Source organism: Pristiophorus japonicus, chromosome 7 (assembly GCF_044704955.1).
Source record: "Pristiophorus japonicus isolate sPriJap1 chromosome 7, sPriJap1.hap1, whole genome shotgun sequence".
NCBI lineage: Eukaryota > Metazoa > Chordata > Chondrichthyes > Pristiophoridae > Pristiophorus > Pristiophorus japonicus.
Window position 1 is genome coordinate 192,002,986 of NC_091983.1, and position 16,188 is coordinate 192,019,173.

A 16,188-nucleotide genomic window follows, 5' to 3' on the forward strand; every position below is an offset into this window, starting at 1 on the left:
CCGTCACTTATATTCTTCTTTCACAATAACACCAGGTGAATAGGCTTGACAAATGGTCACCACTATTCACAAGAGACAAAACATATTCACATAATTTTTTCAAAATATCCAAAAGTCCAGGAAAATGACAAGCAATTAAGAAAGTTCAAAAATAGCTACAGGTGCATAAAATTTCAGACCTGAGGTCGATCGCACCGGGACGCCACTCGGAGGGCATCGGGTCCCACACACAGCGGCTGCAGCACGCACACAGAGAGGCTGGGGTCGAGGAGCTACTGCACATGCGCTGACACTCCACTGCGCATGTGCAGACGTCCCAGCACTGTTTTCAGCGCAGGACGCTGGCTCTGCCCCTGACTTGACTGGCCACGGTGCGCGAAGACCGAGGAGAGGCCGGGCAGCGGCCAAAGTGGGGAGCAAATTTTTTGGCGCACTTATCAACGGAGAAAAGCGGCGCATCTCCAGTAAGTGTGCCAAAAAAAGGGGTGTGCCAAATTTGACCCCTAAATGTGGTGAGGGTTTCTGCCTCTACCACCCTTTCAGGCAGTGAGCTTCAGACCCCCACAACCCTCTGCGTAAAGAAATTTCCCCTCAAATCCCCTCTAAACCTTCTACCAATTACTTTAAATTTATGTCCCCTGGTTGTTGACCCGTCTGCTAAGGGAAATAGGCCCTTTCAATCCATTATATCTAGGCCCCTCATAATTTTATACACCTCAATAAGGTCTCTCTTTCTCCCCCCCCCCACCCCGCCTCCCCTAGGCTCTCTCTCTCTCCCGGCTCTGTCTTTCTCCCTCTTCCCCCCCCCCCCCCACAGCTCTCATTCTCTCTCCCCCTCCCCACACAGCTCTCTCTCTCTCTCTCTTCCCCCCTCCCCCACATAGCTCTCACTCTCTCTCTGCCCCCCTCCCCCCACAGCTCTCTCTCTCCCTCCCCCCCCCCCCACAGCTCTCATTCTCTCTCCCCCTCCCCACACAGCTCTCTCTCTCTCTCTCTTCCCCCCTCCCCCACATAGCTCTCACTCTCTCTCTGCCCCCCTCCCCCCACAGCTCTCTCTCTCCCTCCCCCCCCCCCACAGCTCTCTCTCTCTCTCTCTCCCTCCACCCCCCCCGCCACCCACAGCTCTCTCTCTCCCTCCCTCCCTCCTCGCCCCCCCCCCCCCCAGCCGCCCGCCACTGCCACTCAACGGGAGACCCACTCGCTGGAGGAGCAACAGGCCCGGTAGAACAACCCATGGAGCAACAACGTGGTTGGACTGATTGCAGGGTCCCACTTCCAGTTTGGGGTGGGAGGCATCGGGGGCGGAGTCGCGAGAGGACGCAGGTGCAGAAGGACAGAAAAAGTGCAGTATAAATAGTCAGTCCCTTTCCAAAAAGCTTTTGACAAGGTACCGCATATGAGGTTTCTCTATAAGATCGGAGCCTTGGGTATTAATGGAAATATATTGAGCTGGATTCAGAACTGGCTGGCAGTACGCAGGCAAAGAGTAGTTACAGATGGATTTGGATCTGTTTGGAGACCGGTGTCTAGTCGTGTCCCGTAGGGATCAGTGTTGGGACCGTTGCTTTTTACTATTTTTATTAATGATCTACATTCAGGGGTTGGTGGCACAATTTGTAAATTTACAGATGATACATAGATCTGTGTGAATGCTAGAACTGTAGAAGAGGCTCATCTGATTCAAGCAGATCTTAATGTGTTGGGAGACTGGGCTCAAGACTGGAAAATGATTTATATCTTAGATAAGTGCAGAGTTATGCATGTGGGCAGGGCAAATGCTCAACATTTATAAACCCTTCAGGGAAAGGCATTAAAGATGGTAGAATTAGAAAGAGATTTGGGTATTCTGGTGCATACATCCTTAAAGGTATATGAGCAATGCCGAGCAGCAATAGCTGGAGCAAATACAGTGTTGGGATGTATCCATAGGACAATTGAGTATAAGACGAGGCGTACTGTTTTGTCCTTGTACAAGACCTTAGTCAGACCGCACTTGGAATACTGAGTCCAGTTTTGGTCTCCTCACATGGTGGGTGATATTGAGGCTCTGGAAAGGGTGCAGAAGAGGGCCACTAGATTAATTCCAAGTCTAAAGCATCTTAGTTATCAAGATAGGCTAAAAGAGTTGGGACTCTTTACCTTAGAGCAGCACAGACTTAGAGGGATATGATTGAGGTTTATAAGATAATGAAGGGAATAGACAGTGTACCAGCTGACAGTTTATTTCAATTAAATAGGTTAGGCAGGACCAGGGGGCACAAATTTAAGTTGTTTAAGGCTAGATCTGGGTTAGATGTCAGGAGGTGGTTCTTTTCACAGAGAGCAGTAGACCTCTGGAACAAGCTGCCCTTTCATGTGGTGGATGCAGATTCACTGAATCTCTTCGAGCAAAAGCTGGATTTGTTTCTGGCTGCGGCAGAGATGAACTCTTACAAAAGGTCGGTACTGCTGGGAATTTAATGGACAGGGTGATCTTTTGGACTAGTTTCGATCACCTAGAAGGGTCAGAGAGGAATTTCCCAGACTTATTTTCCCAAAGTGGCCTGAGTTTTATCAGTTTTTTTGCCTCTCCCAGGAGATCACATGGTTTCGGGTAGGGGGGAGCGTATATGTTGTGATACACAATTGTGTGGCACAGATGTAATGGACCAGATGGTCTTTACCTGTTTGTCATTTTTCGTATGTTTGTAAAGGCATGGATGAGGGTTTCAGCAACAAATGAGCTGAGACAGGAGCAGAGACAAGCGATATTACGGAAGTGAAAGCAGGCAATCTTGGTGATGGAGTGGGTATGGGGTCGGAGGAAGCTCAGTTCAGGATCAAATACAACGCCAAGGTTATGTTCAGTCTGGTTCGGTCTTAGACAATGGCCAGGCAGAGGGATGGAGTCAGTGACTAGGGAACTGAGCTTGTGATGGGGACTGAGGACAGTGGCTTTAGTCTTCCCAATATTTAATTGGAGGAAGCGTCTGCTTATCCAATGCTGGATGTTGGGCAAGCAGTGTAATAAATCAAAGACAGTGGATGGATCAAGAGAGGTGGTGCTGAGGTAGAGCTGGGTGTTATCAGAGTACAACCTGACGTGTTATTGGATGATGTCACCAAGTTGCAGCATGTAGATGGGAAATAGGAGGGGGCCATGGATAGATCCTTGGGGGACACCAGAAGTAATGATGTGGGAGTGGGAAGATTCTCTAAGTGCACATGATTCTCTGGCTATGACTTGATAGATAGGAATGGAACCAGGCAAGGGGCAGTCCCACCCAGGTGGACAAAGGAGGAGAGACACTGGAAGAGGATGGTGTGGACAGGCACATCAAAGGCTGCAGTCAGGTCCAGAATGACGAGGAGGGATACTTTACTGCGGTCAGTCACATAGGATGTCATTTGTGACTTTGATGAACGCTGTTTCAGTGCTGTTTCAGGAGCGGAAACCTGATTGGAGAGGGTGAAACATGGAGTTGTGGGAAAGATGGGCTTGGATTTGGGACAACACGCTCAAGGAGTTGAGAGGAATGGGAGAACATAAGAACATAAGAAATAGGAACAGGAGTAGGCCCTACGGCCCCTCGAGCCTGCTCCGCCATTTAATACGATCATGGCTGATCTGATCATGGACTCAGCTCCACTTCTCCGCCAGCTCCCCATAACCCCTTATCCCCTTATTGTTTAAGAAACTGTCTATTTCTGTCTTAAGTTTATTCAATGTCCCAGTTTCCACAGCTCTCTGAGGCAGTGAATTCCACAGATTTACAACCCTCTGAGAGAAGGAATTTCTCCTCATCTCAGTTTTAAATGAGCGGCTCCTTATTCTAAGATCATGCCCTCTAGTTCTAGACTCCCCCATCAGTGGAAACATCCTCTCTGCATCAACCTAGTCAAGCCCCCTCATAATCTTATATGTTTCGATAAGATCACCTCTCATTCTTCTGAATTCCAATGAGAAGAGGCCCAACCTTCTCAACCTTTCCTCATAAGTCAACCCCCTCATCTCCAGAATCAACCTAGTGAACCTTCTCTGAACTGCCTCGAAAGCAAGTATATCCTTTCGTAAATATGGAAACCAAAACTGCACGCAGTATTCCAGGTGTGGCCTCACCAATACCCTGTATAGCTGTAGCAAGAATTCCCTGCTTTTATACTCCATCCCCTTTGCAATAAAGGCCAAGATACCATTGGCCTTCCTGATCACTTGTTGTACATGCATACTATCCTTTTGTGTTTCATGCACAAGTACCCCCAGGTCCCGCTGTACTGCAGCACTTTGCAATCTTTCTCCATTTAAATAATAACTTGCTCTTTGATTTTTTCTGCCAAAGTACACGACCTCACACTTTCCAACATTATACTCCATCTACCAAGTTTTTGCCCACTCACTTAGCCTGCCTATGTCCTTTTGCAGATTTTTTGTGTCCTCCTCACACATTACTTTTCCTCCCATCTTTGTATCATCAGCAAACTTGGCTACGTTACACTCGGTCCTTTCTTCCAAGTCGTTAATATAGATTATAAATAGTTGGGGTCCCAGCACTGATCCCTGCGGCACCCCACTAGTTACTAGTTGCCAACCAGAGAATGAACCATTTATCCCGACTCTCTGTACTGTGTTAGTTAGCCAATTCTCTATCCATGTCAACCCTACGAATTTTTATCTTGTGCAGTAACCTTTTATGGGAGGTTGGAGATGGGGCGTTAGTTGGCAAGGACAGAGGGGTCATGGGTAGGTTTTTTGAGGAGGGAGTTGATGAGGGCAGATTTGAAGGGGACAGTACATGAGGAGAGGGAACTGCTAATATGGGGGCCAGGAAAGGAAATTAGGTAGTCAGCAGTTTGCTGGGAATAGGGTCGAGGGAGCAGAAGGTAGGTATCTTGGACACAATGAGCTCGGAGAGACCATGGGGGAGATAGGAGAGAAACTAGAAACTAGAGAAAGCTGTGAGTTCAGGGCTAGGGTAGGGGGGCATCTTAAGGGAAGCTTGGCTTGGTGGGCTGGGGGAAGGAAGGGAAGCAGCATAGGCAGCTGAAAGTATAGTTTCAACTTTAGTGACAGAAGTCCATGAACTCCTCGTATTTGTTGGAGGTGATGATGGAGGGGGTTGGGAAGAGGGGTTTAAGATGGTGATTGATTTCTTCATCCTCAATCCTAACTTGTATTCATCAATTAGAGTTATGCTGCGTTCTTGTCTGGACCATTAGGCACAATGTGTCAAGTATCACATCTGGAATTTGCTTTTTCAATGTGCACTTTACTATTGTTTTTGGATCAATTAATGGGATACTTAAATGTGAAATAAAATAAAACTATAAAGATGCTGTGAGTAGGTTCATCAGTTGGTTCATCAGTAATGAAATAAAGGTCTTTATCTGAAACATTAACCTGTCTTTTCTGTGCTTCCAGCATTTATTTTTACTTCAGGTTTCCAGATTTATTTTTATCTCTACCAAGGTGAGAATTGAGTCCAAGGGACCCGTATTTAAATCTCATGGGTAGGAAGAAGCTAACATACATGCAAGATTATCTTCATCGAATTCACATCATCAAACTGCGGGGGGAGGGGAAGAGCTGTAAACAGATCGTTGTGACTTATGAGTTTCGGTAACAATACCAGGAGCAAGCTGGCGCTCTTAAACTACATGCCTAATTTGAGAATGCTACTTGCTCTAGTGATAGTGGTTAAAATGATTTCTTCATCCTCAATCCTAACACTGCTTCAGTACTGAACTATTGGACACTTGTATAGAGGGGTCTAGACTGAGTAGATAGTGAGAAATTGTTCCTATTGGTGGAAGGGTCGAGAACCAGAGGACACAGATTTAAGGTGATTGGCGACATGAGGAATAACTTTATGCAGTGAGTAGCTACGATCTGGAATGCACTTCCTGAAAAGGTGGTGGAGGCAGATTCAATCGTGGCTTTCAAAAGGGAGTTGGATAAGTACCTGAAGGAAAAACATTTGCAGGGCTGCAGGGAAAGGGTGGCGAGTGGGACCAGCTGAAGTGCTCTTGCAGAGAGCCAGCATGGGCTCAATGGGTCGAATGGCCTCCTTCGGAGTTGTAACCTTTCTATGACTTTATGATTCTAGTTAGAGTTACGCTGATTTACTTTACTTATCTGTACCATTAGGCACAATGGGCTAGACTTTCCACTTTCTGGCTAAGGCCGAAAAAAATGGGCCTTGTTCCAGCGATGTGGGACCTATCGCCCATGCTGATCGCCGGCTCAAAGCCCATTTTTTTTTTTGCGATTTTCCACTCGGCCTTAGCCCAGCGATGTCAAATGGGCAATGTCATTTCTCGGCGATCTCACGATCGCCCAAAGAAAACGGAAGTGAATTAAAAAAAGAGCAACGCATTACTGCGCATGGGCAGGTTGATTTTTTTTTCAGGTTGATGTTTCTTCCCACGTTTTGAGCGGTCAAGGGTCTTCACACATGCTCAGAAGCTCTGAGTGGGTCTGGGAGGGAGAGAGCGAGAGAGAGAGGAGAAAGGAAGCATGTCAGAAAGTCTTATCCAAATTACAGATAAATTTAAAGAATGGAGGGAGCTGCAGGAAAGAGGCCCTTGTAAATGCAGTAAGCTCCAGGTGGGAGGATCTGACACGGGGTGGGCAGGGGAAACCTCCACCCCGTGCATATCGCAGGATTTGGTCCGAAATAGCCGACGTAGTCACATCGGCCTCCAGTGAAACGCGCACAGCAGACCAGTGCCGCAAACGGTGGAACAGCCTACTGGCAACTGCGAGAGTAAGTTGAAATTTACATTTATGTATTATTTAATGATCTAAATAGTAACTAGAATCTACAATGTTATTGGGTTACATTTAAACATAACTAAATTTTACGCAACCCAGCATAAAGTTAAATGTTGTAGTGCGAAATATGCAATGTAATGCTAATTTGTAATAGAGCATTTAAATCTGTCAGTTTTAAATGTCTTCAATGTCTTAAATTGCCTGATCCATTTGCTTATGCCATGCAATGTTATCGTATCATTTACAGAAGAAGATTTCAATTAATAATCGGGAGCAACGGAGGACGGGTGGGGGTGCTGCCATGATGCACACACTAAGCCAATACGAGGAGCTCGCGGTGTCCTTGGTGGGGCCAGAAAGCCGTTCGGTCACATCCCGCGGTGTGGCCGAACCCACCCTTGAGACATGTGAGTAATGAGAAATGTGCATTGTGCAATCTGTGAATCATTAGTAAATATTGAAAATATCGTAGTTACGCATGTAATGTTATGCAATTATAATATAATCTGATATATAATTGTGATGTACTATAGATCGTCGAATGAGGTCATGTTAGGTCATGTTAAACCTTGTGATCACTTGTACAGATGGGGTAATGGAAAGCATTGCAATGTTTTCAGTTGGAGAAAAGTTGTAATGTAATGATTTGAATTGTTAAACGTTGTTTATCAAATTAAAGGTCAAGTGGCCGTCGAGTCGGTGGAATCCACTACCACCACTGAAACTTCGCCGAGATCGCAGGAGACTGAGGAGGAAGGGGAGCCACTGCGGACTCCTGCTTCTGTGGTATATCAGCAGGAGGAGGAGCAGATTGACGAGACGGAAGAAGAGAAAGAGATTTTTGTGGGGGGGGCGGGGGGATCAACCTGCGGCCATCTCGGTTGAGATGGAAGAAGCACCGGGACCAAGCGGTGTGTAGGTGGCGATGCCAAGGCACATCATATTGCAAACACCGACCCCACGGAGGTCCGGTCAGCGTGGCGAGCAATCGCCTACCTTGGAGGGCCAGACAGAGAGCTTGATTTCCCTGTGCAGGGAGACGGTCGCGATTGGTCGCGACCTTATCCAGGGGTTTGTGGGATTCTCTGCGAACTGGAGCCAGTTTCCAGCATCCTGGAGCAAGTTCTGCCAGAACTTCTCGAACTGGTCTTGTGAGCAGTCACAGACTGCTCAGGAGACGTTGGAGACGATTCGGCAGCAGACAGCCGCAACCAATGCCCTATGGCATGCGTTGCTGGCTGGATACGGCGTTGCACCCCAAGGTGTCGTGTCTGCTCGCAGCGAGACCCCTAGCACGCAAGCCAGTACGGAGGACACAGTTCCTCCAGACTCGGAAGTAGAGCCTCAGGCTTCCGCTTCCTCGCCATCACCTCCACCTCGGCAGGAAGTCTTGACATCCCACTCTGCACGACGTCTTGGTGTCGGTTTGCGTAGACCAAAATGGGCGGGTGGGGTGTGAACACGGGGTGGGATAGGATCTGGAGGGAAACGTGGTCGCAGGTAGGGAGGGGGAGTGCTTCTCTATAGTTCACCTGTTTTAAAATGTTCACTTGTTATTACCAATTTATTATACTCTTGTTATTGTTATTGTTACTAAATTGGTCAATTGTATTCAATAGTTAAATTTTCACTTGTTCACTTGTCATTACTTAACTGTTCCCTTTCCATTCTTTCTGAAATGGCCACTTGTTGGCATGACTGTAGTGGCCACTTGTTATCATCACTGAAATGGCCACTTGTTATCATCACTGAAATGGTCACTTGTTATCATCACTGTAATGGTCACTTATTATCATCACTGTAATGGTCACTTGTTAGCATGATTGAAATGGTCACTTGTTAGCATGATTGAAATGGTCACTTGTTAGTATGACTGAAATGGCCACTTGTTAGCATGACTGAAATGGTTACTTGTTGGCATCACTGTAATGGTCACTTGTTAGCATGACTGAAATGGTCACTTGTTAGCATCACTGTAATGGTCACTTGTTGGCATGACTGAAATGCTCACTTGTTATCATCACTGAAATGGTCACTTGTTGCTTTGACTGAAATGGTCACTTATTATCATCACTGAAATGGTTACTTGTTGGCATCACTGTAATGGTCACTTGTTATCATGACTGAAATGGTCAATTGTTATCATGACTGAAATAGTCACTTGTTGTTATGACTGAAATGGCCACTTGTTCTGTAAAATGTTAATTTCTTCTTCTTGAAACGTTTTGGGGATTTTGAGGGAAGGGTGGGTTTGTGCGGGGGGTGGGGGGTTGGAGGGAGGGTGTTGTTCATTAGTTCTTTGTTTGTTCATTTTAAAAAAATTCTACAACTTTTGAACCTTCTCTCTTACTTACATAAGTTTTACAACGTACAGTTCTTCATGCATATTTGTTTGTTTATTCTGTTTCCCCACGGAATATCATTAAATAACTTCACTATGTAAAAGCTATTTAATAAATAATTCCAATATATGCATAAATAAGGTGGTAATGCCTATTTATATTCCCTGTCCCAATTTTACTCTCTAAATAACTCAGAACAATTCTCCACCCTTCCTCAGAGGCTAAAAATGGTGTCTGTACTGCCCATTTCCCTCGCTAAGGCCCCGAAAAAGCAACTATTTTTGAGCACTCTTTTGGGCCTTGCATTGGCCCAGCGAAGTGCATGCTAAGTGCTGAAATTTGGGATGGGCCTTGTGTGGGCGATCATCTCAGTGATCAAAGTGGAAACTTGGAGGCCTATTTTTCCGGCGATATTTTGGGCCTAGTTTCCACTTTTTGCTCAAAATGGGCGATAGAGGCCCATTTTGGGCCATAGATGGGCCTTAGATGGGCGATGTGAAGTGGAAAGTCTAGCCGAATGTGTTTCAATGACATCTCACAAAGCATAATAAAAAAAATAGCTTAATGACACATGGAAAAGACATTTGGACGTCCAAGCCTGCTCCTTTCACAGGTCACTGTTATCTAACTTGCAGTACTATTGGAGACACTACCCCACTTTTTAAATCTTTTGCAGGAGGTGAATAACCACAGGGAGCACCTTCGAGAAGATAAAGCTCGTTAACATCTCTCTCCGATCAACAAGTGTGTCTAATAGTCCGCAGACAGAGAGAGTCTCTGTCCATCAAGCTGGACTCGATTCAGATCTAGATCCAAGAGGTTTCCCCTTGAGATATCAGTCCAAATTCCGGGACTTCAGTCTAACATTACAATTCACAATACCTAGCCCTGTGGGGTTATATTCCCTGAATGATTCCCTCAGCCAGTTGCTGGCTGGGGTCATCGTGCATTCACGCCTTCAGTTGGACCACATACAGCGACAAGGGGCTGCGACAATGTAAGAAATCTTAATTGGAGCACATAAGATACACGGCATTTCATCCATGGGCTTATTTGTAATCCCTCACCCTCCTCTCACAAATTTTCTCCCCATCCTTGTCTCCTGAAGGCACTATGGGGTAGAACCTCCACTTTTTTTGCATGCTTAACGCCCACTTAATGCCCATTTTACCACTGAAATTACGTATAACGCCCTTATATCGCCATTTTGGCACAAAATGGAAACTGACGGGCATTTTTAGGAGACTTATCGGCGAGCGTTACTTTCCCCATGTGCTTAACGCCGGGAAAAAATATTAACACCCGCCCACTTTTTTTGGGCAGAATCATCAGAATGGGCGAAATCAACAACCATAATATCGCCCAGCGTAACTTTCCACATGGAAATAACGCCGAGATTCAATAATACCGCCCGCCCACTTTTTTTTTGTCGTAAAGAGCACATCTGGCAAAACTAACACCCAGGAGATCACCCACCATCACTTTCACCACCTCGCACACATATTGCCACAATATTGCTCGCCCAAAAAACCGCCCAGAAAAAGTGGAACTCTTCTGAACGAACGGCAGTGGTGTGGCTGGCATTTTCGTTGATGTGAGTGACAACGCTGACACACTGCTGTGTGTGTGCAGCTCAGACATCAATAGTGCCCATCATCTTGGTGCCAGTTAAATTTTACGTTGCTTGATGTTAAGTTGTATTTAACCCTTTCATGTTAAGGAATCACCAATGTGTAATGGTGTAGCCATCTGAGACAATGCGCAACAAGGTTATATTCAATAACAAAAATGTTATACCAACATTGGTCTGAAATCATAAGTATCACAGCCAATAACACCCAACCCCCGCACACACCCCACTTTTTCCACCACTGATATCAATCAATTGTTCAACATGTCCAGCAACACAGAATACAAAGGCAAAGGAGGAGGGTGGTCCCCTCCCCCATACATTACAACAAATTGCACACACCCAGATGGAGATATATCACAGCCATCACCTGTGGACATGCACCTCACTTTCCTTCTCCCCTCCCCTACCTCTTCCCCTCCTTGCTCCACGGCACCTGGCCGAGGAGCTCCTCAGGCGGTGCCTCATTGAGGGGGATGAAGGCAGATGCAGTTGTTGCACGGGTACGGGAGCGGGGGGTGCCAAGGGAGAACATTCTCTGATGCAGAAGCAGGATCTTGGTCCTTGCTATCATCTGTCGTTCGCAGTGGTGGTGCGGAACCCAGGGGTGGGAGTGCCGTGCCCGGAGACCACTGGGAGGTCTGTGGTAGCAGCGTTCCAGGCTATCGCATCCAGGGCCTCCGCCATCCGCGGAATGTACTCAGTCATGATGGCCAGCTATCGGGAAATGTCCCCCAATGCTTTGATGAGCTGGCCACCAATGTCTACAGTCCTCCTGGACAACTGTACCATCTCTCCGCTGTCATGTGAGGCTCATGGAACAGACCTGCCGCGTCCACGAGACCTCCGCGGGATCGGTGCCATCCTGGGGACAAATGGGGTGCCCTGGGGTGAGGTGCTTGTGGCCGGTACCTCCAGAGTGGAGGCAGGAATGACCAGAGGACCATTAAATAGCCTTGGGGTGGAATGGCTTCTGGAGCGTGGCGATGCAGGTTCCTCGAAGTCCGCGCTCTCATCCGTGGAGAACAGACCCAGCGGATTGACGGGCGACAATCGGATCTCCTCAGCACCAGATGTAGGATTGTCCACCGACTCCTGCCCCGTGCCCCCACCTTCTGACCTCTGTGGTCTTGCTTTGGGACGCGCTGCTGGCTGAGCTGCAAGACACAAATGAGGTTATTAGATGAGAAGGGGGTGCTATGATCACAAGGTAAGTCCAGCGCTACACACAGCATATGCACGACAAAAGCACCACCGCTATCAAAATCATCACAGACATCACATTTCATGACCATCAACATATTTGCATTGCAATGATTTTCATTAGGCCAGCATTATTTCTATAACAATTTTAGAAATCATCTAACATATATGATTGTTCGGATATGAGTTGGTGTGGCATCTATTGACTTTACATCAAGCAATGGTGTAAGCTTTACTCACGTTGCATCACTTCAGGGTCTGCAAATGCATCCGTGGCTGTCCCGGGGGTGCTTCCCCACGAATGTGGGCACCCGCTCCTCCATCTCAGTGATGTCGCTGGGGACTGGTGGCCCTCCCACCCGTTCGCCTCTGCACGGACCTCATTGTCGATAGCTTCTTCTGTAAAAGGTGACAGGATGACATGGCATGAGATCATTGCGTGATATCATTGATAGGTACTGTCACAGAGACTGATACAATACATAACCGACAGATGTAATCATTATTATTATGAAAATTATCATTCTTTACCTAAAGATGTACACCGTGACCGCAGGCTTTGAGTAAAACATTCCCGGTAAAAGTGAAAGACCTCATATCTGATGATAGTCACTCATGACTGTTACAAATCAAATTATATAAATGCATAAGTACATGTAAATAAATGTAATACTTACTGTTGCGGATCCCATAAGGTTGTTCCATCGTTTGCGGCATTGGTTGCCCTCACGAACCTCATTGGTCACCGACGTGACCACCTCTGCTATCTCGATCCATATCCTCTGATATGCCTTTGAGGTGGGCCTCCCACGGCCTCCCTGTGTCAAATCACCCCAGCGTAACTCGACCTCCTCCGAAGGAGGGAGGCATTTGCCTTGTCCGAGAACCTCCTGGCTCTATTGCGTCCTCCAAAGTGCTCCTCTCCCAACTCACTGCTCTCTCCAGCGTCAGTCTCCACAGCGTACTGAGATGCCTCCTCCTCTCTCTCCATTATAGGACAAATTCGGGCAAATATGTGGCTGTGAAGCTCTAAAGTCTACTTGCTGTGAAGCTCTAAAGTCTCCCTCCTTCCTCCCAAAGTAGCCACACCACACCCAGACATGCCTTCAGTCCCTCTGAGCTCCCTCTTTCTCTGTCTCCTCTTCTGCGCATGTCATGATGACCCTTGGCCTCCTGAATCGTGGGAATCGAGCGTTGCCATGCCGTTGCTAAGGATGGCCACACTTTACGGCAGAAGGTCAAAAAAATTTACCGCTACCGCCCATTTTATATCACTCGCGGTAACGCCCATTTTCAAAAATGGAGACTAGGTGCTTTGAGAATGGGCGAGAAGCCGGTGATCTGAAAACCCTTTTTAACGCTCACGCTGGAAATATGGTCCATAACCACAAAAAGTGGAGGTTCTAGCCCATAATCTTACTGGTGCAAAGTTCCACTGAAGTCCTCTGGTCCAATACCCAAGTAGCTATTTTTCATGATCGAGCCCAGGTAATTAGGGATCAGCAGGCTGTTCAAATGAGCGTTTAGCGCAATCGAATACTGCCCTATTCTCATCTAACACCTAAAAAACATGCACACACACTCGTACACACACACACTTTGCAGTAGCCCCCACCCCTACCCACCCCCACCCAATAATCTCTGAACAGTGATTAAAGCATTCTTTGTTAGTCTAGGACTGCTTTATCCATTCTGGTTGCCTTACTGCCTCCTCTGCTGACATATCACAGACTATGGCTCAAACCGGGACTTTTCTGGCCTCCGTGTCTCAGTTCCACAGTAGGCCGGGGCCATGGGAGGGAGCAGCGTGCGGCGGTTCGGCCCGGAAATCGGCGCGGTCCCGGTCAGCAAGACCATCAGCAGATCAGGGCCATTGGAAGGAGCAGCGTGTGCTGCTGCAGGAGGGTGACGGCTACGAAGTCAGGTCGCTGATTGCAGTGCGGGCAGGCACAGCAGGAGGGGGGAAGGAGCGGCAAGAGTTTGTAGAGGGAAGTGACCGGAGAGGCGTGAGTCTGGGGCCCAGAAGAGGCGAGGTGCCCAGGGGCAGCACGGGCCAGCCCACACTGCGATATGTGTGTGCGCTCGGTCTGTGCAGCAGAGCAGGTCTCCAGTTAGTCTTGGGTAATCCTTGCCACTGGACCAAGACCTAGCTCTGTCAAGCCCGTGTGATGGCTGGTGTACAACGGTCACCACACGCTAAAAAAATCCAAGCACAGGCATCTTCCACCCTTCATGATGTAGTTCGGGATCCGGGATCCGGAATATTAGGTCCTTCATTGAAACACCTGTGAACGCATCCCTTTTTGGCGTGGAAGCAAGTCATCCTCACTTCGGGGGACTGCCTATGATGATGAGGAAGCTACTATTTGTTTTTAAACACTTTATCAGAAGTTTATGTTACTGAATAAACCACTGAACCTCTTGGTCATTATCTGTGTTTTAAAAACTCCAAAGATATGCAGATCATAACTGGAAGAACTCAGTGGACAGAACAGTGTATTACAAATGAGTATCATCACAAATCACAGAGTACAGTACACTCCAAGGCATTCCTTCATTAGCCCCATTCCTTCAGATTTTATGATTTAACCGTTTCTTTTTTTAAACAACATGAGGAAATGCATCAGTAGCTAACAAAAATGATCAGGAATGATAATAGATAGATTCGTTAGTACTCATGAAAGGCATGTTTATAGTGACAGACCTGCGTGCATCCTCTCGTTTTCATATTCCACGGGCGTCTGAGAAGTTGCATTATATATGGTGAAGGGCTGGCTGCTGAACAGGTTATCACAGTGCAGGCTGTGGCACAAGTTCTCCAGGAAGCGCAGGATGAAGACAATACTGTTGACAGCTGGCAGGCTCAGTGTGTGCTGTTCCCCATCAAACGTAGCTAGTGAAATAGAAAGTACAACTCAAAAAGCACTCGCAAAGATGATAAACTTCTCATCAATTTCATTTTTTTTTAAACTATGTTTTATTTTATGAATTTTTTGTAGTCATCAAACAGAGAGATGTCAGTACTGGAAATGGAACACTTTCCCTTTTAAGCACCCAGTATCAGCATTAAGCACTTGCAGGCCAGATATGGCATAGGTTAGATGCAGTGCAAAACTCTTTATTCTGCCCGAAAAATATCCCTCAACCCAACCTTCAGAAGAGCACCCACTACTGCACCAGTGTGGCAATTTTCTGGATTCTATACCAGCCACCTTGTTCTCTTTCTGCATGAGATTGGCAACTTAGTAGAACCGGATTGAAGCTGTCTGTGTTCATTTCATATAAGCCCCTTATAGTCAATCCTTCCATCCATTAATCAAGGGGTTGGGAGGACTCAGGAAAGAGTAAATTTAAAAGCAGCAAGACAAATGTCAAAATGTTTTGGGTAAAAATAAGCAGAGTGGGTCAGGAAGGGACAGAGAGAGTAACAAACGTACGAGGGGATCAGTGACTACGATGACATCAGGGAAAAATAGAAAAAAGTCAAGCTAAAGGCACTATATCTGAATGCGTGAAGCATTCGCAACAAAATAGATTAATTAATGGCGTAGATAGAAGTTAATAAGTTTGATCTAATAGCCATTACGGTGATGTGGTTGCAAAGTGACCAAGGTTGGGAACTAAATATTCCAGGATACTTAACTTTTAAAAGAGATAGGCAAAATGAAAAAGGAGGAGATAGCCCTGATAATAAAGGATGGAATAAAGACAGTAGAGAGAAAGGATCTTAGCTTTGAAAATCAAGACGTAGAATTAGTTTGGGTGGTGCTAAGAAACAGCAAGGAGCAGAAAACATTGTTTATAGGCCCCCAAACACTAGTGGTAATGTAGGGCACAGTATAAATCAGGAAATTAGAGGTGCATGTAACAAGGGTAATACAGTAATCATGGGAGACTTTAATCTACATATAGACTGGGCAAACCAAATTCACAGTAATAATGTGGAGGACGAATTCATGGAATGTCTCCAAGATAGTTTTCGAGATCAGTATGTTGAGGAATCAACTAGGGGACAGGCTATTTTAATCTAGTATTGTGCAACGAGAGAGGGTTAATTAATAACTTTGTAGTAAAGGGGCCTTTAGGGAAGAGTGACCATTATATGATAGAATTTTATATTAAGTTTGAAAGTGATTTCGTTCAATCTGAAACTAGAATCGTAAATCTAAACAAAGCAAACTATGTAGGTATGAGGGGTGAGTTGGCTAAGGTAGATTGGGAAACTACATTAAAAGGTATGATGGTAAACAAGCAATGGCTAG

At 46.3% G+C, this 16,188-nt stretch overlaps 1 protein-coding gene across 1 annotated transcript in view; it reads right to left on the reverse strand.

Moving 5' to 3' along the window:
* The window catches only part of scml4 (Scm polycomb group protein like 4), a 218,495-nt gene that overhangs the window by 35,535 nt on the left and 166,772 nt on the right, over positions 1-16,188 (reverse strand). Inside the window, exon 9 of the mRNA XM_070884244.1 lies at positions 14,631-14,819. Within this exon, the coding sequence (XP_070740345.1) occupies positions 14,631-14,819 (189 nt within the window). The remainder of the gene's footprint in view (positions 1-14,630; positions 14,820-16,188) is intronic.